Source organism: Sparus aurata, chromosome 18 (assembly GCF_900880675.1).
Source record: "Sparus aurata chromosome 18, fSpaAur1.1, whole genome shotgun sequence".
In the NCBI taxonomy this organism is placed as follows: domain Eukaryota; kingdom Metazoa; phylum Chordata; class Actinopteri; order Spariformes; family Sparidae; genus Sparus; species Sparus aurata.
In genome coordinates, this window is record NC_044204.1 from 21,548,070 (window position 1) to 21,569,747 (window position 21,678).

At 43.5% G+C, this 21,678-nt stretch overlaps 3 protein-coding genes across 4 annotated transcripts; 2 read left to right on the forward strand and 1 right to left on the reverse strand.

The window, feature by feature from the left end:
• Positions 1-351: 351 nt before the first annotated feature.
• LOC115568437 (regulator of cell cycle RGCC) lies at positions 352-14,161 on the reverse strand. Its single transcript, XM_030395721.1, has 7 exons — positions 13,986-14,161; positions 7,191-7,218; positions 4,303-4,479; positions 3,418-3,582; positions 2,749-2,829; positions 1,524-1,586; positions 352-958 (listed from the first exon to the last, which is right to left on the reverse strand). Exons 3-7 carry the CDS (start codon positions 4,322-4,324, stop codon positions 951-953), a joined length of 339 nt encoding a protein of 112 aa, XP_030251581.1. The 5' UTR covers positions 4,325-4,479; positions 7,191-7,218; positions 13,986-14,161; the 3' UTR covers positions 352-950.
• On the forward strand, positions 7,263-10,942 carry pcdh20l (protocadherin 20-like). Its single transcript, XM_030395715.1, has 2 exons — positions 7,263-7,655; positions 8,188-10,942. Exons 1-2 carry the CDS (start codon positions 7,608-7,610, stop codon positions 10,723-10,725), a joined length of 2,586 nt encoding a protein of 861 aa, XP_030251575.1. The 5' UTR covers positions 7,263-7,607; the 3' UTR covers positions 10,726-10,942.
• On the forward strand, positions 13,605-21,678 carry plp1a (proteolipid protein 1a). Of its 2 annotated transcripts, none has more exons than XM_030395718.1 (7): positions 13,605-13,811; positions 16,569-16,755; positions 16,904-17,060; positions 17,397-17,565; positions 18,879-18,952; positions 19,060-19,125; positions 21,105-21,678. In XM_030395718.1, exons 1-7 carry the CDS (start codon positions 13,808-13,810, stop codon positions 21,267-21,269), a joined length of 822 nt encoding a protein of 273 aa, XP_030251578.1. In that variant the 5' UTR covers positions 13,605-13,807; the 3' UTR covers positions 21,270-21,678. The 2 variants fall into 2 exon arrangements, with proteins under 2 accessions (XP_030251578.1, XP_030251579.1); XM_030395719.1 differs by lacking the exon at positions 21,105-21,678 and adding an exon at positions 19,516-20,915 and having other exon boundaries at positions 13,640-13,811.

Here is a 21,678-nt window from a genome sequence, read left to right on the forward strand (position 1 = left end):
TCACATGGCGCCTGAGCTAAATTTGTGGGTTTCCTGATTCGGCGGCAGAAGTGAAACTCAAAGCGTAATCAGAGCAGACATACAGGAAGCATAGGTACAAACAAAGAAGAATGGGAGAGAGGCTCCTGAGACATGTGGTGTGACAGTAGCAACAGTCAATTTAGGAGATAGTGAGGGTGTAGACACGGTGAATATAATTTGTTGTCAGTACTGTCAGGAGTATTATTTTCTTCTTTTAGAAAAGCGAAAGGCTTTCAACAGTGTGTGTGTGTGTGTGTGTGTGTAGAACTGGATGTGGCCAGCAGTTTCTTCCTCTATGTATCAACAGAAGAAATGAAATATATTCTGACATTCAATCAAAATTCTGGTTTATTTATATGTGCATTCATCTGTACAACAATGTAATTTAAAAAAAAAAACCAGATCATCAACAAGAACTGTACACAAATGATTTACACAGCAGATCTGAATAAGTTTGAATCCACATCAGTTAAAAAAAATAAAGTGCCATTTGTAATTTTGAGCTAAACAAGAATCAGCCTTCTTGAAAAATAAAGATGGCACTGAGGACCGAGGGCGCTTTCGGATTTGTGGGAATTTGAAACGTGCCTCTTATAGTCTCGGCAGCGTTTTCTTCCTCTTCCCGGACAGATGGGAGTCTAGTTCCGAGAATATGTCACACATCTTGGATCTGATGCTGCGGGGATCGTCGTCTTGCCGGCTGGACGCGGCATCGCCAGGGGTCTTGGGGTGTTCTAGCATTTTGGAATGGAGTGCCCTTTTAATTTCTGATGTTAACCTTTTCCCCCAGCCAGGGGAGCGTTTTGCTCCCTCAGATCTGCTCTGGTGTAGATCTGCTCAGCAGTAGCCGGCCATGTCGCCCCCGGCCTGTTTTCTCCCCCACCGTCTATGTGGCTCGCTTTTCTCTCTCTCTCTCTCTCTCGCTCGCCTCACATATCTGCAAAAGAGAAAGAGGATGAGAAAACTGCAGAAGCTCAGAGAACAAGCACACGGGCACATTAACGCGCACACGAACATGCACCGACTAATAAGTGAGCCTTGTAGAGATACAGGGGGAGTTCCGATTAGTTTGTAACATTAATTCTCTCTGCGTCGAGACCGCTGATAGCAGAGGATGTATGTTTTGCTCTTTGTGGTTTGTGCACAGGGCCACGCACGTGTTCACGGGCCTCTGAAACACCACTGCTTTAGCGCTGATAGCAGGATCATGGTCCTCATGTATTCAAGTATGCCATTATCACTAAAGGTCGTGTAGATAGACCACCTGAGTCCCCAGACATGGCATTTACACACAAGAGGTGCTCAGAGATAAACTGTGGGAGCAATACAAGGCAGAAACAAAGTACCTACTACTACACACTCTTTTTTTAAGTGTGCAACATGCACTCTGTCAGCGTCGTCACCAATATTACACACTGCAGCCCCCTCGCTTGTCAGCTTAAGTGCAAAACGGATAAAGAACAGCTTGAGTGATATGGGGTAAAATGTTCTTAAATTCGTACCTGCGAGTTCCTGGTCCAACATGTTGATGAAACTCTCGAGTTCACTCGTGTCTCCCAGCTTGGCTGCAGAAAGAGGAGAGAAAGAATTTGAGAAACTGTAAAAGAAGAAAAAAAAATGGACAGCAGTGGAACATTTTTGTGGAGAAGTGCAGCTCAGTTCGATGGTATTTCCTTTGGACTAGAAGCTGAAAGCTAATCTAAGTCCCCGAATCAGTAGAGAGACGGATAAAAAGCAGATTTTCATCTTCTTTACTACAAACTGATAAAGCTGATGATACATCTACAGCTTGATGGATCCAAACAGAATCTCTAAAGTGTAAATATGTTAAAGGATAAGTTCATCCCAAAATAATTCAGTCATTAACTTCTCAGCTTCATAGTGATGAAACGTTGGGTGTGGTCCATATAACATTTCTGGATTTTCACAGCACAAAAATCCTGCAGTGTTCTCCCAAACAAGTGAAGTTGATGGTGACTTAAAAAACGTAAAGAAAAAACATAAAAACATAAAATGGCTCCATATAGCTTGTCCTGGTGTAATTCAAGTCTCCAAAAGTCCAGAAATATACAAAATTGGTTTGAAAAGATGTTATTTAAAGTTCCTGCGTTCACTTCAGACTAAGTGATAAGGCTTTTAGCTTGGCAGAAGATTTTGGTTTAAGAGGAGTGTAAATAACATCTTTTAAAATCAATTTGGGATCTCAGGGCTTCCAGAGGCTTGAATTACAGCGAGACAAGCTGTATGGAGCCATTTTATGTTTTTCATGTTTAAAATCAAGTCCCCATTGACTTCAGTTGTGTATGACAGTGCCGTTGACTGACTCTCCACCGGCCTGATGGTGATCAGATAATAACAGAATGTTTTACTTTTGGGTAAACTTATCCTGTTTACACAGACAAAACACAGGAAGAGTGAATGACACCTCCTGGTCACCTCCTTGTTTTCATCCATTCAGATATAACAGCAGTCTGTGTCATTCAAACACACCTGAGCTTGTCTCCCCGCGAAACATAACGGCACAAATAACCCCAGCAGGAGACTTTGAGAGAGGGGGGGGAATGAACAGTGGCAGGAGCTTTGTTGTGTAAAAACAAAAGAGCCCCCGGCCTAATGTAGAGGAGGCTTTTGTGTGGCTGTGATAGTGATCAGAGCAGAAGTGATAGTGATCACTGCAAGAACGAGGGGCTATCTGGATGGAGATCAGCTGATGGGAGTCTCTAGTACCTTTCGGTGCCAACGCTATCCCCGCTGTGTGGAGCTCCTCCTCGCTGGTGTTCAAACTGTTTCCCAAAGAAGCCTCGCTGCCTGGAGGGAGGGAGAGCGAGGAGGGAGTGAGTGGAGATGATAAACAGAAAAAGCCAGCACATGCAAATGATCAATAACAGTTGCACATAATGATGATAACATGCGGTAAAGTGAAGGTAAACACGTGTCCGCCGTTGGTGACTCCTGAGTGTTTTTGAAGCGTTAGGGGGCCAAAATACTTTCAATAATGACGACGCATGGGAACAGAAAAACACACCGTCTTCTTTTATCTCATAACCGTCGACAAACGCACGACGGCTGCTCCAACAACAAAAAAAGACAATTATAGGAGATGGGTTATCCGTAATTGCAGTTCATTGCAGTACAGAGAGACCATATTGTCGTGAGCAAAAGAGCCATTTTAATGGAAGTGTACAGGGATGTGTCCTCTTGTACCGCTAATTTCATGCAAATTAAAAGTGTCAAGCTGCAGTTGTTTGGGCTGATAAAGGGGCACCCGTAGGGACTCCATACAACCTCACCCACTGGCAAATGATGCACTAAATAATGTCTTTTCTTTCCCAGCACGCTGAACAATCAGCAAATATTACCTCACGGTAACATTGTTCTACGGTGACAATCACTCACTGTAATCCGAGTCCTCGACTCCGCTGTCGTCCCCCAGCCCTGTGCGGCTCTTGGCCCCTTGCAGGATGTGCTGGTACACGTGAGGTCTGTTCTGAGAGGGAGCCTTCATCTCCTCCACCACATCCTGGAACTCTTGCAGCAGCTCACCCAGCTCGAGCTCCAAGTCTGCGGAAAATGTGACAGCAGAGAGAGAAACCACATTACTCCACTGAAGGAAAATGTTGGGATCCTCTCGAGTTGAGTAAAACAGAAGAAAAACAACATGATTTAAAACAAACCACCAACTCAAAGATATTTGATCCATCTGAAAAGAGGAAATAACTTAGGGCATAAATATCTTCTGGGTGAGAATGAAATGTAATAAAAGCTAAAAGTAAAAAAAAAAAAAAAAAAAACCTGCAGTTTATGTCAGTGGGTTGTATCAGATAACTTGAAAATAAACCCAATAGCCCATAAGGCATATGAAACATCTAACAGCCTGTATAAAGCACCTGTGAACCATGATAAACAAACATTACATTTAAAGTCAAACTTTTCTGCTTTAGTCTGAAATAAGGCAACAGTCTTTTGGGCAGTTTGGGACGAACACACTTCAGTTTACCATCACACAGTTATTTCATAGGCTAAGATAAATATGACAGAGCTTTTACAGCAAATAGCTGTAGAAAGCACCAAAAAATTATGAAAAAAAAAAACATGAGATGTAACAATAATTCATCCCTCATTGTCACTCCCATTTGTATTACCGTGATGGGATGTATAAAAAGTATTGAGTAGGATGATGTTTTAAGAGGTTAAATAAAGGTTACAGCCTCTCCTAAAGCCTAATGTTAGTAGTTAAAGGCCCGTCATCCTTTAGTGTCTGGAGCTGTAGTCAGGACTTACCTGTGGAAATGTCTGAGGACATGTTGGAGCAGTGAAATAAAATACCACCAGGTCAGGTCGGCTGCTGTGTGAGTCTGAACGGTCACAAGCTGACAGCAGCTGCAGTTTATTATAAGGCACCGCCACACGGCGGAGCAGCCAATCATGTGTCAGAGAAACCTCAGAGGTCTGCTGTAACTGGAAAAAAGTGGGTGGAAAGTTGAAAAGGAAAGCCATACGTAAATGAGACAGACCGAAATAAGCCGTTATGCAACTCAGACCGAGACTTTACACTTTTTTTCCCCACCCCACAATGAGTTTAAATCAAGACTTTGTGTAGACTGTAGAAGTTACTCTTTGAGGGGGACAATTCAGGAGAGATTATTCCTGTGTTCGGCACAAGCAGCTTGCTGCAATAGGATTTTACTGAGGACCTTAAAGAGTCATTCTGAGTTTGAGTGAAGCTTTACCTAAGAATTAAACGTACTTTTTAAAAAGGGCTTTGTCACACAGTGCAAGTCTGATCATCCTAAAACTCATTTAAAAAAACATCTTTTTACATATTATCCCATTTTAGAATTATTTAACTGAATAGTTGTGATTGAAATTCCTGAGTGTGAATGATACAACCTTGCTGAAAAAAGAAAAGGTCACCTAAGTGTAAAAAAAGAAGAACTGAGGTCTCTAAATGTGTCTTAACCACACTTTTAAATGTGATTATTGTGCTGTTAGTGGTGCAGTACTCTGCTCTGCCGACAGAGGCCCCTCACGGGCAATTTCTGTTCAAACTCCCACAGAACAGCTGTTCAGTCCATGAGGCCATATTATGCCATTTTCTGTGAAGTAGCTTTGCATGTTCAACAGCGGTAGAAGCAGTACTCTGATACTTTACTCCAGTCAGTTATACCACAGTGTAAAAAACATCAATTTAAATAAAGGTGTCATAAGTGCGTGTCATGTTTCAAAAACAAAAGCAGGTTTCTGGTGGTTGAACACCTGAAAAAGTGTTCCTGCGTCCTGATGAAATTCAAAGACGGATAATAAGAAAACAATAAAAACGAAACAGCATTTTACTATAATTTCTCAGACAGCAGCGCAGAATAATCTGCCCTCTCATGTAAATTTCCGTAAATGTGACATGAACTAATATTCATCACTTTTCATTCATTTATTCATTTTGTGCCACTACCCTTCAGAGTCTGCGCATGCCACTGCCCTGTTTGTCACCCTTTTAATTGGGACTGACAGAAAAGTTGACGTGGCAGAATTTACAGACCCTTTCCTTTAAAAATGCATGTGAGAGATGGGAAGTGTTCTCTCCAGGGTCTGAAATTTGTTTAAATATTCCCTCTCCTCAACAATTTCTTGTCCATCTCTCACTCATTGAGGAGGACGAGGCACAGCAGGACAGCAGACAACGTGCTGTCGACAGGGTTGGCAAGTAAGGTTATAGTCGACACAGGTGTGCTGTAATTCTATTTACTTCATATACTATTTTGTAGTACCTTAATAAAAGGTACAATATGTATGAATTGGCAACCTGTTGAATCCATCCTCCAAACTAATAGGAGGGAACAGAGGAACCATTAACTGCCCTTTAACTGTGGCTGCCTGTAGCTACTTAGCTCAGTCAGTGGTGCAGCTAGTGGTTCAGACTCAGAACGTGGAGCGCTGTGAAAGTGTTGGTGTTGTTTACTTTGCTAACACAGGAGCTTTGGATCACAGGGAATTTTGAGAAAAAAAATGTAACTAGATTCTTATATATTGCACCTTCAAGATGAAAACTCAGGTTTTTACGACATTGTTCCAATCTAAAATCTAAAGCTACCGAAGCTGTCAGATAAATGTAATGCAATACAAAAGTACAGTATTAACCTCTGAAATGGACTCGAATGGTTCAGCCGAATGTTTGTCTACAGAAGAAACTACAAGTCTATACACAGTGTGTTCATCAGTGCGTTTTATCCTTAAATTTAAACAAAACCAAATTCATGTTATTTGGGAACTGTAAAATGGCAAGGCAAAACACTTTCTGGACCACAAATCACTCCACATTCTTTACAATTCACTGATATTACCGTATCTGAGTTACTGTGCAGAGATTTGGGGCAATACTTATAAATCTACACTACAACCACTGTCGATTCTGCAAAAAAGAGCAATCAGGATCATTCATAACACTGGTTACGGAGAACACACAAACCCCTTATTCGACTGAAACTCACTGATCTGGTATACTTCCAAACAGCACAAATCATGTACAGGGCAACAAATAACATACTACCAGTAAATATTCAAGCATGTTTTCTTCCGAGAGAAGGGGGATATAATCTGAGGGGGGAACTGAATCTAAAACATCTGTATGCACGCTCAACTTTAAAAACCTTTTGCATTTCAATATGTGGAGTGAAACTGTGGAACAGACTAGCGGAGGAGCTCAGACAATGTCCAACCATGAGCAAATTCAAACAGCGGTACAAACAGATGATATTTACAAGGTACAGGGAAGAAGAGGGGTATGACAAACACAAGGGTTCTCACATTTTGCCACACTTGTCATTTATGTTATTTATTTTGACACAAGCAGTTATGGTGTTGTTGTTTGTTGGTGATTGTTTGTTTTTGTTGAGAGTATTAAAAAAAAAAAGAAAAGAAAGAAAGGGAAAAAGGAAAAAAAAAGGAACACAGGAAGTAAGATAACCTATAGTACTAGGTACTAAATGGAGAAGGGGTAGGAATTAATAAGCTAATACTTCTTCCTACTCCTTTTCAAACATACAAAGGGTTTTATCGTCTAGTGCTTCAAGTGTAATATACTATTCACATGTTTGAAATAAAGCATTCATTCATTCATTCAGATATGAATACAGCAAGAGCAACGTTAATATTATATTATTATTTATACAGACCTGATCTCTCTGGAGCCGAAGAAAACAGCTGCAGAGGGAAAAAAAATGGAAAAAAAATGCGTCAGAAGCAGTTAAAACATTATGAGGTGGTTAAACAAACAGGTGGCAGGTGTGCTATTAAAAAAATGACAGGTAAGCACAATTGATATTAGCACATTAATCCTGCCCCATATAGTTTACAGGACAGATATGTACTTAACACAAGCCTGATGCTTACTCATTGTATTATTCTGCTGAACTCGTGCAGATAAACCTGTTGTTCTTCTGCCTTCTCCTGTGTCAGTCTGGCACGCAAGGTAAGTGTTTGTAGGAGGGGCATGTAATGAATTATGCCTTCAGCTGTGCAGGTTTAGGTTGCTGCCTCTGTCCTCGGCATTCACTTGCTGCTGGGGAACTTGGGTAACATGTGTGAGGGCGATGGGCCATGGGACTCCTGATAATATGAGCTGGGCTGGACTACTGCAGGTCAGTGAGTCAAAAGCGATGCGAGGATTTTCCATTCTGATGGTATCCGATTACTATACGAGTGTATCTGATTTTTTTAGATGAGTGTGAGATGTAAATGCAGAGAATGTGTGATAGATCACCTGGAGAGGCATCAGAGTTTTTGAGCAATTTAAAAATAATCAGAGAATCTTAAATGTTAGACCAAAAACAGATCATATTTGTGAAATTATCAATTATCTTCAAATGTGATTTTTATTATCTTTTAAATGACAAAATACAAGCTGTGTTATTTGCTTTCTGTGTGTGTGATATTTGTGCGAGTGTAATCAGTTGAAGATAATCGAGGGGCATCACATTACCTTCATTGTGCAGTTGCCTGCTTTTTAAAAGAGCTCACCGAGGCATGCAGTTTAAACCTTATCACCACCAGGGAAAAACCTCAATAACCTGCCAGTTTCAAGTGCAACAAAGTGTCCGTCACATCATAACCAGGATCAAAAACAACTGCTGCTCTAAAAAGGTTTTCACAGTTTGTTTCTTCTCCCGTCAGAGTCTGCTGGTTGTGGTCCATCTCAGGCAGATCATATGCGATTCTGTCTGGTTTTCCATCCCGGAGGAACAGGAGCCTGGCATTCTGGTCGGGTCACTTAGTAAACACTTTCCACCTCCGTACCAGCTCCTGACCCAGGAGTATATGTGGATGGACAAAAACACGGGCAATTTCTACACCACTGAGCAAAAGATGGATCGTGAGGCCCTCTGCCCCAAGGAGACAAAAGCTGAGGAATGCATTATTCTACACAATGCTGTAGTGGGGCCCTCAGGAGACCTTATACAGTTTCCTGTGATCATAGAAGACATCAATGACAATGCGCCTCATTTCGGAAATAGTGAAATACACCTGAGGGTGTCTGAGGATGTCACTGTGGGGACCAGTTTCTTTTTGGATGACCAGGCTCAGGACAGGGATGCCGGACCTAATGGCGAGATGCATTACCACTTAGAGGACTCTGATGGAGTTTTCAGTTTAAAAGTCGAGGAAGATGGGAATGTCATCATGCTGGTCGTGCAAACAGCTCTGGATAGGGAGATACGAGACCTGTATCAGATGGCAGTGGTGGCCACCGACTGCGGCTCAGACCCTTTAAGTGCCACAGCGGCTTTAATAGTCACAGTGACAGATGTTAATGACAACTGTCCAAGCTTTAGCTCTGACAGCCCCCGCAATGTCACCATCCCCGGAGACTCCTCAAGGAACACGTTGGTTGCTCAGGTCAGGGCCACAGACCCAGATTCAGGCCCGAACGCTGCCATCATTTACTCCCTCAGTCCCAAAGTCTCTGAGCGAGCCAAGATGCTCTTTAGTCTTGACAGCCTCACTGGGTACATCAGACTAGCACAGGACCTTCAGAGTGACAACTCAGAGGAGCTGCTGTTGAAAGTGTTAGCGACCGGCCATCACTGCCCCCCAGCAGACACTCAGGTAACCGTATCCGTGCTCCCCAAGGCGAACCAAGAGCCGACAATCAAGATCGGGTTCATAGCAGAGCATCAAAACCAGACTCTGGTGTTACCAGAGAACCAGCCCCCCACTGTCTTAGCCGTTTTAGAGCTCAAGGGTGGCAGCAGCTTCAAAGGCTCATCTCTTGCCATCGACAGCGAAGGAGTGCCTTTCACTTTGAGCCCGCAGAATGGCAAATTTCTGCTTTCCACATCAGAGCCCCTAGACTATGAGAAGACAATTGAACATCATATTTCTTTGGTAGCGTATCGCAGATCAACTGAAGGAAATGTGATTGCGCAATCCATGCGTGTGATCAGGGTGATAGTGGCAGATGTCAATGATAATGCCCCGCATTTCCTCCACTCTCACTATCAGCTAGACGTCGAGGAAAACAACCCACCAGGGACAACACTGCTGCAGGTCTCAGCTTCAGACGCAGACAGTGGATACAACGGCAAGGTGACCTACAGGCTGGAATCCCCCCTAAAATGCACATCTGCCATCTTTAATATTGACCCCACGACAGGTCAACTGTCTGTATCAGCCTCTCTGGATAGGGAACAGCAGGGCGTACACAGCCTCACTGTGTTTGCAAGAGATAGCGGCTCTCCTCCCCTGGAGTCAGTTGCCACAGTATCCATTCGTGTTCTGGACCAGAATGACAATGCACCTGTTTTTGTCACCCCTCACTTCATCTTTTTCATCCCTGAGAATGTACCACTGTTCACCCAGGTGGGGCTGCTCGGGGTGACGGACCCAGACGAAGGGGAGAACGGGACCACAGAGTTGCATGTTGTAAACAGCAGTGGACCTTTTGTTGTGGATAACACTCACGGGACACTGCGCACCACCACCGACTTGGACCGCGAGACAGAGGACCGCTATGAACTCTACCTGCTGGCCAGCGATCACGGACAGCCGGCCGCTTTGACTTCCACTGCCAGGATAACTATCTTTGTGGAGGACATCAATGACAACCAGCCGAAAGTGATCCTTCCCAGCAGCAACGCCTCATGTCTGACCATCTCTCCAGAAACTATCACAGGCACCATGATAACAAAGATCTATGCCATCGATGAGGACTCGGGCCTGAATTCGGAGATTACGTACACTGTTGCAGCACCAGAGCAAAACAGGAGCCCCTTCCAGGTGGATTCAAGGTCAGGGAACATCACCGTAGCTCAGCAACTTCTACACAAGGACCTGGGAATGCATCATCTGTTCATTGTGGTCAGAGATGGGGGGAAACCAGCCCCACTTTATACCACTGTCTGGGTGAATCTGTTGGTCAATGAGAGTGTGGAGCCATGCAACTTGGACAGGGAGCCCACCTGGACAGGGACACCTGACTTGGTTCAAACCCCCTCAAAGGCCCCCATCTGTGAGGTGGAGGACACCAGATCTGCTCCGCCAATACTGTTAGTCAGTGTGGGTATGATGCTGGCATCGCTATGTTTGTTTGTGGTGACAGCTGTGTTATACCTGAAACTGAGGAGAGGGAGTGCACAGCAGAGCAAGAGGTGGCGCGCTGAGGAGAATGAGATTCCACTCAGGCTCAAAGACAAATATTACTCTGATGACTAACAGAACGAAGCAATGTGTGTAATCCTCACTCGCGCTGTGTCAAGGATGAAATCAGCCTGCGAATTAAAGACATTCTGAATATTAGTCCAAGGCTTCTTGCATTTTAATAACCAAATTTGCTGAATTGTTCTGACACGCTGTGTACTCAAACATTTGTCAACAACAGAACTGCACAAATTCTGTGGAAATAAAGTTGATCCATTTTCTGATAAAGATCCCAGAGTTACCAGAAGCATATATGATAAGAGAGGTATTTTAACTTGCTCAGACTTATTCCTAGTGCATCAAATCTGTATGCACACAGTAAGAATACAGTACACGCACATCGAGATAGAGCATGTCAGAGCAAGGCATCACAAAAATACCAGTATAACACTCATCTTCAGGGGATTATTCTCCATGACCCCTGCAGCGAGAGGGAGGACTGAGGTAATGGCCCGTTAAGTTGATTGGGCCTTTCTCAGATTTCTGACTCTGAGTGATGGGGAGTCTAAAGTATTTAGACACACAAAAGGGGTTTAATGTTCCTCCGGTGGAGGAGGTGATGAAACTCTCCTCAAGAAGCAGCTCTGAGACGACCACAGGAGGGCGGAGAGCAGCTGTGGACAGGTGAGAGGCGGCAGAGGGAAGGCACACCACCGTCTCAAGTCGCCGCCTCACACCTGTTACACGGTACCGCCGCTTCTCACCCACCGCACTGGAGTGCACCCAAAAGGGCGAAAAAACCTACTGTACTGCACCCAGTGACGCAACAGGCGCATTGTTTTGATGACAGATGTTCGGAATGAAATCACGCTGTGTTCAAAAAAAATCTTTACAAAAGGCGGTCGCTCTCATGTGCCGCTGATACATTTGTATGCTGGGGAACAACCGAGATATCAAACCAGGTTAAGCGATGCATAAAGTATGAATGGGTCGGGGTAAGATGTGTTTACAAATCTCAACACACAATTACACAAAGAGGGCAGGCTGATTGTTAAGGCTTTTAACAGTTTTTCATTCTTTACGGCATCATGAACTATTGAACGATTCCTTTCCAGACAGACCTGCGTTAGCGGAGAGAAGGCAAGTCAGAGCCTGTGAGAAACACAATGTATAACAACCTGGTTAGTGGGGAACAAGGCTTGTATAACATGACTGGTGTTTCTCCGAGGACTTCTGAGCAAGCAGCTCGGAAATAAATAATCTAATAGGGTTGTACGGTGAAGCCTTGTTCCATTAGCCGAGGGGAGGGGGGGACTCCATGAGAAACGTGAGAAATTAAAGAAGCATTAAAAAAAAAAAAGGTGCACTATGTCGTTCTAAGGAAGACATTTGAATCAGAGGGAAAGATCTTCACGGACTGATGTGGTTATGCATAAGCAAACTAAACAACCTCACTTTGCGTTCACGATTGCGTAAACTGAACAAACAAACTGACATTCAAGTTCAACACAATTTCATACCGTTTACATTCACATTGTTCACATTTGGCGGACCCTGTCACCTTTCTAGCTTCAAACAGTGCTCCGGGGACCTTATTTTCCACTGAGAACACCTTGTTTATTCAGTTATGGAAAAGATTCATATCTAATTAACCTTCTTCTCCAAAAACTACACAGCGCCCCTTTCACATTAGGGACACAACCTCACGTAAAGAAAATACATCAAGACGTGTCTTTAATTTGTTAAAACGTGTGCAACTTGATATTTAAAACAGGCCGAAACGAGATGTTTTTGATGTGGCGCATCATGCTGAGATGTGCTTCCAGACAAAGCTGATACCTCTTAAAAAGAAAGGAACAGTGTCTGTTGTTGGTTAAAGCTCCCCGTGTGCCTACTTCTGTACACATGCTGTGGCAGGAGAAAGCCTGCCATCTGCTGGGCACGGATGGAGCCAAACAATCTGGCTCTTTATTTCTGGTATTTGGCCAGAGGGTGGAGATGAATCAGAGGACAGTCTCTCACTCCACCACAGTAAGGTCGCCTGAGATCAGTGATGTTTCCCTGCTGCCTGCTGCTCTGCTCTGCTCCACTCACAGCACATCTCATTTTAATCAGTTTTTCTCTCCCTCTCTCTCTCTCTCAGGCTGCACATTTGATAGTGGGTTACGGGGTTGCGTGAGCTGACATGGCCAAAGAAACCAGCTGGCACCGTCCCAAATACCTTGCGGATTATTTCTGAGATACACATCAGGGGTTTAATGATCACAAATACCATGACAGTTCAGTCCAATTAAAATACCACTGATGTTTTTTTTCCTTATCAAGAGAACCTGGCTCTGGTGATGCTGAGAGATACCCCTCATTGTCCCCTCAAACATCCAGGCTCCATTTAACTTGATCAAAAGCCGTGTTATCCACATATTCATGGTCTGTGAATGTCAAAAGGCACATTCCAGGACTGAATGGGCATCGGTATAAAGCCCTTATCGTTTTGCCACTTCATTTTCATTCTTGTATCTCAAACACTGCAGTCTCAAAGATAGTATCTGACAGGTTCTCAAGCCTGACTGTCAACAGGCCCCGGCTGATGGTGCGTCACTTCACTGTACATGGACATGCAGCATCTCATCATTCCCACAGACCATCTGCATGATTCATGAGCTGCTTCTCATTTGTTTTTTTTGGGTATTTTCTCCATTTATCATTCTAGAAATGTTGCCATTGGCTTTTTGAATTAAAAAGGGGCCCTTGGCGATCCAGTGACTGTTTGGATATCCACGTCACAGTTTTTTTTCCCCCCATGAACAAATAACTTCCCTTCTCCTGTATTTGCATACGAGGCTGCAAGATGCTCTCTATATGCAAATGCCCGTCCACAATGAACTAAAAGGACATTTCTGCGAGCGTCGAGAACCTTGACCTCCTCATTATTCTCCGCCTTGAAGTTCATTGAAAAGCGACATTGTTTCTTTAAGATTTCGCTCGCAGTCATCAGCGGGTCTGTCCATTGTTGGAGGGTGAACAGCAAGCGAGTTGAGATTGATATACGGGGGCCGAAGACAAGTGGCGCATATCATCAGCGGACCAGCTGCAGTGCAGGAGGCAGCAGCAGCAGCAGCAGAGCCAACAAGTTCCTGAACGCATCCTTTTTCCAGACATGGGTAAGAAGCTCCAGGCACTTTACCTTCTGTTAGCTTCCAGCGGGGAGAACACTTCTCCACACCGGATTTAGCATTTTATCTGACGTGATTGCGCGCTGATATGAATGGGAGCGACTGTGAGAGGGGCATCAGGAGTTATTAAGTTTTTTGTCAGTTTAGAGGTCGGCCACTCACCGGCTGATGCTCCGCTGATATTATGAGATTTATTTCATGCTTGAGATGGCAGGACTGCTTTCAGAGGAGCCTTGTCGCATCCGCTTTCGGTCGCAATCTTTCTCAATTTTTAAAGAGCCGAACTTGGCCTCCGCTTTTTTTTTTTTGTTGTTCCACCAGAACGAGGCCTGTATTTTCATTTGAGTCTACAGAATGTGAGCAGGGTTGATCCAGAGGGCTCCAGGCTGGTGATGTCATTAAGTAGTTAATTGGCTGCAAGGTGTATCTGATCTGATGTATGTACGTCCAGTTACCGTCTTCTTCTTGTGTTGACCAGGATTCCTTTGCACATAGAAATTTGTGCAATTTATCTAACTTATTGCCTTCTTCATCATGGCATGATCCAATGTGTCTCTTATTTGAAAGTTTTCTCACAGTTTAATCTTTTTAAACGCAAACTCTGACAGTTTGCCTCTTTCTCTCTCACAAACACACACACACACTCGTCCAACATGTAGATGTGTGCAATTAAAGAGCTATCTCTGTGCCCCTCCTGCCATCTGTGTTTACTGTAATGGTACCAGCTACAGTCTGTCTGCTTCCATTGTGCGTGTCCGCGTGGATGCACGCATGCAAGCGTGTAATGGCACACATGCACACAGTTGCATTGTTTGCTCGTAGGTTTTGCTCCCTCCATCCTCTTCCAGCACAGACAGCTCCCAACTATCGCTTTTCTTGTTACCGTGTGTCTCTCCAGAAGGAAGTCTATGAGTGTGTGCGTGTGTGTGTGTGTGTCTGTGTCTGAGTCAAGCATAGAGGTGCCTCTGGTCTTTGTTTGCTTGACATTGGTGGCCCTTGTACCCCCATGAAGCTGTGGGACAAAGACTGTTGTCTCTGCGGCCACAAAAGCAGCCTCTCTCTCGCTTTCACTTTGTCTCTCCTCTCTGTCCTCCCCCTTTTCTCACACTCCCCATGCTGGCCGCTGAATGGAGTCAGGGTGCGAGCTGGGGTCAGAGCAGACACATCCCCATGCCCTTGGCCCTTGGCACCCATTCAAATAGCACATGACTATTAGGGAGAGCTTTGCCGAGGGAACCAAAGTGCTTGCAGCTGCAGCTCGATTCGTGGTGACACAGTAGCGAAAGCAAATGATCTTTGAAGGTTGTTTTCAAACGTTTAGATAGAATCTAGTGTTATCTAGGTATTCAGGTGGTTTTTCATGTGGTCAGATTTAGAGATATCCTTCTGTCTCCACTGAAAGGAATGTCATGCGTTGTTCACACCATTTTAAAAATTCCTGTTGTTCTGGATGATGCAGTAATGGCAACAGTACATGTTCCTTTTCCTGGGACTTAGTTTTTTTATCAAAGAAACAGTCACTATTAAAACAGCTGACGCATTCTGAATGAATTATTCAACATCTGGACTGAGAAGCTAAATGTTCCGACTCATTTTTCTTAACGAATTTCATGGTGTGTCCACTGTAAAAAATGTGATAATCAATTCTCCAGTGTGAGGATTTGACTCTTTTATCTGAATCTGAAAATTTTGGCCAAAACAAGGCTTTTGAAGATGTCACCCCGGGCTCCGAGAAGCCGGGGAAGACATGCAGTCACCATTTCTGGACATTTTTGGGCTAAAGGAATAAAAGAGTCATCGATAAGGAAAGTTTTATTGTATTTTAAATGTTAGTCATGAGTCGCACAAACAAAATACCCGTCGTCTACTTGTGGTGGAGGCCAAAATCTCAGAGGGGAAATCTCAAAACCAGGGCAAATGCAACCAAAACTATCTGCATGGTCACGGCCAGAGTTAGAGGAATTCTGGTGTTTTCAAATGTTTTCTGGGGCCCTTTGTTTATTTAATTTGCTGTGTAACCGACTTGTTGGTGGGGAAAAAAGTTTGATTGGAAGTGGTCCTGTAGATTGCCTCAGCTGGCAACGGCAATTACCAAATCTGGTTTGGTACAAGTAAACCATTGTTCTCCCAGGTAGATGTGAAGACATCAGGAGAGGAGTGAGAGAGAGGTCACACATTACAGGAGCAGCGTGAGAAAAAGTATAGAGTATGGAACCAGAATAATTCCCTTGCAGTGAATTTAGGGTTTATTCAGACGGGCTGGAAGATGGACGGAGATGCTTTTGGTGGGTTTTATCTCGCTTCTTCTGAGTTTGACTGAAGTGATAAAATTACTGTTTTTGTTTCTAAACAAAAGCATCCGTCACTGTAGGGGTTCTTTTCATAATGCTGTCAGACACTTAGAATAACGATCTCAGTTCGGCAGCGACAGAAACAAGCTATTTTAGAGGACTTTGCAGCACGTGTCGACGTGGCCGCCAGCTGAGGCGATCTACTGGAACCGATTCCAAAAGTTTTTGTACTCGTCAGTCATTCATTCACCAAAATATGTCATCAGATAAGCCAGGTTGTTTTGGGGTTTTTTTTAAGTTTGCAGCTCGTGTCCATATTAACTAAGTGGACAGAGTAAGACAAGAAAGTCTGCCGTGCATTATTTGTATTTGGGAACAGAGTGCTTCCTCTGTGCTGTCTGTCATATCACATCAGCTCATTATGTGCCCTGACTTTCATGCTGCTGACTAACAGGTTGTTATGACTGCTGTATGCGCTGTTTGGGTGGGATACCATACTGCTCCCTGGTTGCCACACTGCTGTGTTTCTCTGGCATCGCCCTCTTCTGCGGTTGCGGACACCAGGCGCTCACGGAGACCGAGAGGCTCATCGAGACGTACTTCGCCCGTAACCTTCAGGACTACATCACCCTCGCCTACATGTGAGTGAACATTTCCATCATCTGAGTGACATCCTTCTAACCCAGCCGTGGGATTTTTTTTTTTCTGGGGCTGCAGTCTTTTATTCGGAAGATTTAGGTTCTTTTGTAACCATGAATTTTGACTGTTTTCATTCTCCTTCGCCCTCAGCATTCAATATTTCCAGTATGTCATCTACGGTTTGGCCTCCTTTTTCTTCCTCTACTGCATCGTGCTGTTGGCGGAGGGCTTCTACACCACAAGCGTTGCCAAGCAAACCTTCGGAGAGTTCAGGAGCACCATGTGTGGCCGCTGCCTCAGCTCCTCGGTGAGAGGGCCCAGAGTGGGACAAGTAAAGGGGATTGGAGAGATTGGGTGGGATTAATACACATATCACTCCCTGGTGGGTGCTGAGCCGAAAATCTTAAAGCTGCTAAAAAACCTTTGGGGACATGCAAAGATAAGTGTTCAGTGTGTGTTTGAGTGGCTGGAAGACGAGGAGGAAAACAGAGAGAGATGATAAGCTAATCAGAAGGAGGAAAAAAAAGTAAATATGGTCACTAAGTGAGTCACTGCTCATAAAAACGCTCTCTAAGATTACTTCTGTGTATCAGATTATTATTATGATGCACCATAATACTCATTCCGCTCCCTCCATGTGCAGTTTATCGTGGTGACGTATGTACTGGCTGTGCTGTGGCTGATGGTGTTCGCCTTCTCGGCCCTGCCGGTCTACTTCTTCTACAACATGAGCGCCACCTGCCACACCATCGACATTCTGACAGAGACGCCAGCGAGCATCAACCAGCTGTGTGTTGATGCGAGGCAATACGGTAAAAAGACATCTAATAATGTCAACCGGAGACTCGCTTATCCCACAAATTGCATTCAGTTAGGAGATAAGTTTGGTGATGTTCTGTTTTTTTTTTTTAAAAAGACCATAACCATGAATTAATTGTTCCTACCTACAGCCTGTATCACCAGTGGTTACTCTCCTGTGCCATGAATCCATGCCGTTGTCCGTAAACTATAAACAAAACTAATGCTGAGTTCCAGATTGCGTCCTTTGTCTATTTAATTTTTGTACCAACTGCATCTGCCCTCACAAAGTCTGTTCTATTGCATACAGCTGGGACTACTTTGACTACTAACACTGTGCCTTGAGCATTGAACCCCTTGTTTAAATATCTGTCGCAGTCTGAACCCCAAATTTAAAGTAAAAAGAAAAAGATGTGATATGGAATGCAGCTTATAGGCTGTAATTTGTCTGTGCTCTCTCTGTGATCGAGTCAGTGTGACATATTTTGTTGGTCAGAATAGCCAGACAAGCATTGCTGGATTGCAGACTGCAACATGCTACAGGATGTAGTAAGAGATCCTGGTATTTTTTGCATACTGTGTTTGACATATGCATTGGTACATACTAAATCTTCTTCTGGCATGCTAAAATATAATAAGGCCGGTTAAGGTTTTGGAAGTGGCCAAAGAGTCTACAGCACTCCCAGCAGCTCTCTGAAGCTGTACCTAAATGGCACAGATGCTAAATGCTAAAGTCAACATGTTCACCACACCAACGGCAACATGCAGAAAGAAGTTTAGATGTTATAATGTTTACCATGTTTAACGTCTTACATTGGTGTGTTAGCGTGTTAGCTTTTTAGAATAATTAGCACTGCAGACGTACTGAAGCTAATGGGAATGGCATAAGCCTGGTAGGTATTTAAGAAAACTTAAACCATAACATTGGTCAAACATATTGACCTGTTGATGGCATGAGATGAATCAACAAAGTTGTTCAAATTAATCTTGAGGGGAACATGAATGTTACAATTATAATATGAATATAAAGAGTGTGTAGTGTGTGTAGTGTAGCAATCCAGACAACATTACCATCCCAAGAGCCTGAGACTGTTGCTCACCAAACCATAAATGTCACACAATGAGCCACACTGTTGCACTGGGTGACACATTCCTTCATTAACATGAACACTGCACTGTGTTTTATTATGTGCCAATCCCACATATACTGTCTTGATGACGTAAATACCAAGTGGGTTGTAAGTGTTGAAACCGGCGTTGTTTCTTTTCCTTTGATTGTGTCCGAAATTAGCGATAAAACTGATCAGAGAATTCTGATGTTTAACAGGGCTTCTGCCGTGGAACGCAGTGCCAGGGAAAGCTTGTGGTATAACTCTGTCCACTGTATGCAAGACCAGAGAGGTAAGAACCAGGAAATTATTCAAGTTCTGCACTCGTGTTCTACAATTTACCTGATGTGAAATGAAGCCGACATGTCATCACCATTAATGCAAATCTCCTCCTATCAGTACCAGATGACCTATGACCTCTACATTGCTGCCTTCGCCGGTGCGGGCATCACTCTCTTGGCTCTGGTGAGTGATTATGCTTCAGCCGGGGCCAATTTGGCTGTGCTCCCACAGTGGGGTACAACAATAGTGTTATGGCTCATGTGACTTAGTGACGCTCCAAGTGTAGGCAGCGAGGCATCTCAGGCCTCCATGACTGATGACTTTTGTACTATTGCTCTCTGTTCCTTTTTCTCAGCTGACACAAACATCATAATAATGCTGTAATGTCTGGTGGTTTCGCAGCCAGGCAAATGGTGCACCCATTATACTCCCATGCTCCATTACAGAAGCTGTTATATAGATTGTATCTGCTCTTAAATTAGCAGCGGATCATATTTTCTTATATGCAGTGCTTTGTGTTCTTCCTTTCACTTTTTGTTCTGACACATCCTCTCTCTGCTTCTACCTCCTTAGCTCACCTATACTGTGTCAACCACCTATAACTTTGCGGTCTTGAGGTATCTGGGGAGAAAAGGCATAAGTGCACGGTGTTAGGCTCGCCAGCTTCCTGTCTGCTCTATCATTACTTCACCACCAACCTGGGGATCTAAAGGGGACGGCAACAATTCTCTTTTCCATATCAACTGCACAGAACCGCCTGTGTTCATGGACTCCTAAAAATGTTGTCTTTATATTTTTTACTTTTCTCGTTGAGAAAATTGTTATTGTTTTTTTTCTCTCTTTTCTTTGTTTTCTTCTTGTTTTTATGTGTGTGAGGTTTATCTGCTGCTTTTACATGCAGCAAGTCATGGTTCAATAATTCACGTCACCAAAATATTTTGTGAGTTAATGCTGTTGTTGCTTGCTGAGGTTATAGTGTCTAAAATTCATCTCTGCTTCCAGTTGCACTCAGAACACAAATAACACACCACTAAAAACTAACATTTGTAAGAAATGACCCCCAAAATTGCAACACACGTGCAGCTAAAATGCAGCTGTTATGGAGTGTGGGGATTAGAGGTTACCATGGTTACCATCCCTCACATCTGGTTGCCATGGTGGCAGACAAGCACGCATTTGCAGTCTCACGCTGACCTCAGGACTTTTCTCACGGGCTTGAGAAAAGCCTCAACAATGGAGTCATGCCCGTTTTTAAAAGCTAGCCAATAGGGAGCCAGTGGTGGGGGCCACCTGCGCTACGAGTCTCTGCCAAGGGTTATATTACATGTCAAGGGAGGGGGTCCTACAGACAAAGAGAGGGTTAGACCTCTCTTGAGCCTCAGTGCAGCTCTTCTAGGACAGCAACCACACACAACAGCATCCACATGATGCTGCATGACCCCCAGCTCCCTCTGAATAATGGAGACAATGGATTCAGAGCGACGAGAATTTTATATGATTTTTGAATAGTTTCTTTCTGACAAAGGGACATACTTGTTTAGTTCTGATCTAGAATGGTCTGAAATTGATTCTCTCATAATTTTGAGATGGGAAAAGCACTAGGTGCTAATTTATTGAGTGACCTCGACCTAAAACACCTTGTTGAGGTATGAGTCCCCCCTGCTGTTAATGCATGACTGAGGTACTTTTTAGAGATAGGACAGCTTCGTTTGGTCTCTAATTCTTTAGGAATTTTGTTGTAGTTATTGTATAACACATCTTTTTTTACTTACTGTAGCTGAATTTACTACTACTCTTACACTTACTTCTGGGTATTACTAACAAAACCTTTGCGACATAATAAGTAGATTATTCTATTTGGTTGAAGCTTTAACCAGCTGTGAGTGGTGGATTTGTCCAGCTGAAGCTGGCTGTTTGATGATTATTTTTTTGTGTTGGAAGAATTTGATAATAAAAGAATATTCTTTGAAGTATTTGTGCAGTGTGCCTCTGAAAATATTAGCTTGTTGCCTGTGAAAGTGTGTGTGTGTGTGTGTGTGTGTGTGTGTGTGTGTGTGGTGTCACAGTGTTTTACTGGCGCTCCATCCTTGGCTTCCTGCCACATCCAGGGGGGCCAAGGTATTTTGTAAGGTGTTTTGTATTCTCTCCTCTTGTGTCCACAGGTGCACTGTTCCCTTCACTTGGCTGTAAACCAGGTGTATCTGAGGAAGCTGAGACACAGGGCGAAAGAAGAGAGTAGAGGCCACAACCTGTTTGGGAGGCTGCAGAGAGACAGAGGAGGGACACTGTACTCTCCATACCCTGCTAACCCACCTGACATCTCCTGACAGCTCCTATAGCTTTAAAAGATCATGACTTATTATGTTACTTATTACAAAAATTATACTATTTTGTAGTGTTCCAGTTTATTGGTACAACTTGTTAGAACCTGTTAAACTAATTCCCTTCATTATTTGATGTTTTGTGTTATTTTGTGTCACATCTCAAGATGTAAAATGGTAAAAATGCAGTTGGGAATTGTTTAATATGTGGTCTTATTTCCCATGTTTCTCTGCATTTGACCAATGTCTATAGAACCTATACTTTCTCTGTAGGTCAGAGACTTTAAAATATGTAGTTTGATAGACAGACATGATGAGAACTTTGTATTCGTTTCTGCCTGGGTCTAATTTCACAGTATGCGGTGCATGCTTGATATCCTTTTTAATGAAGAGGAAATAAACAGCATTCACTGTC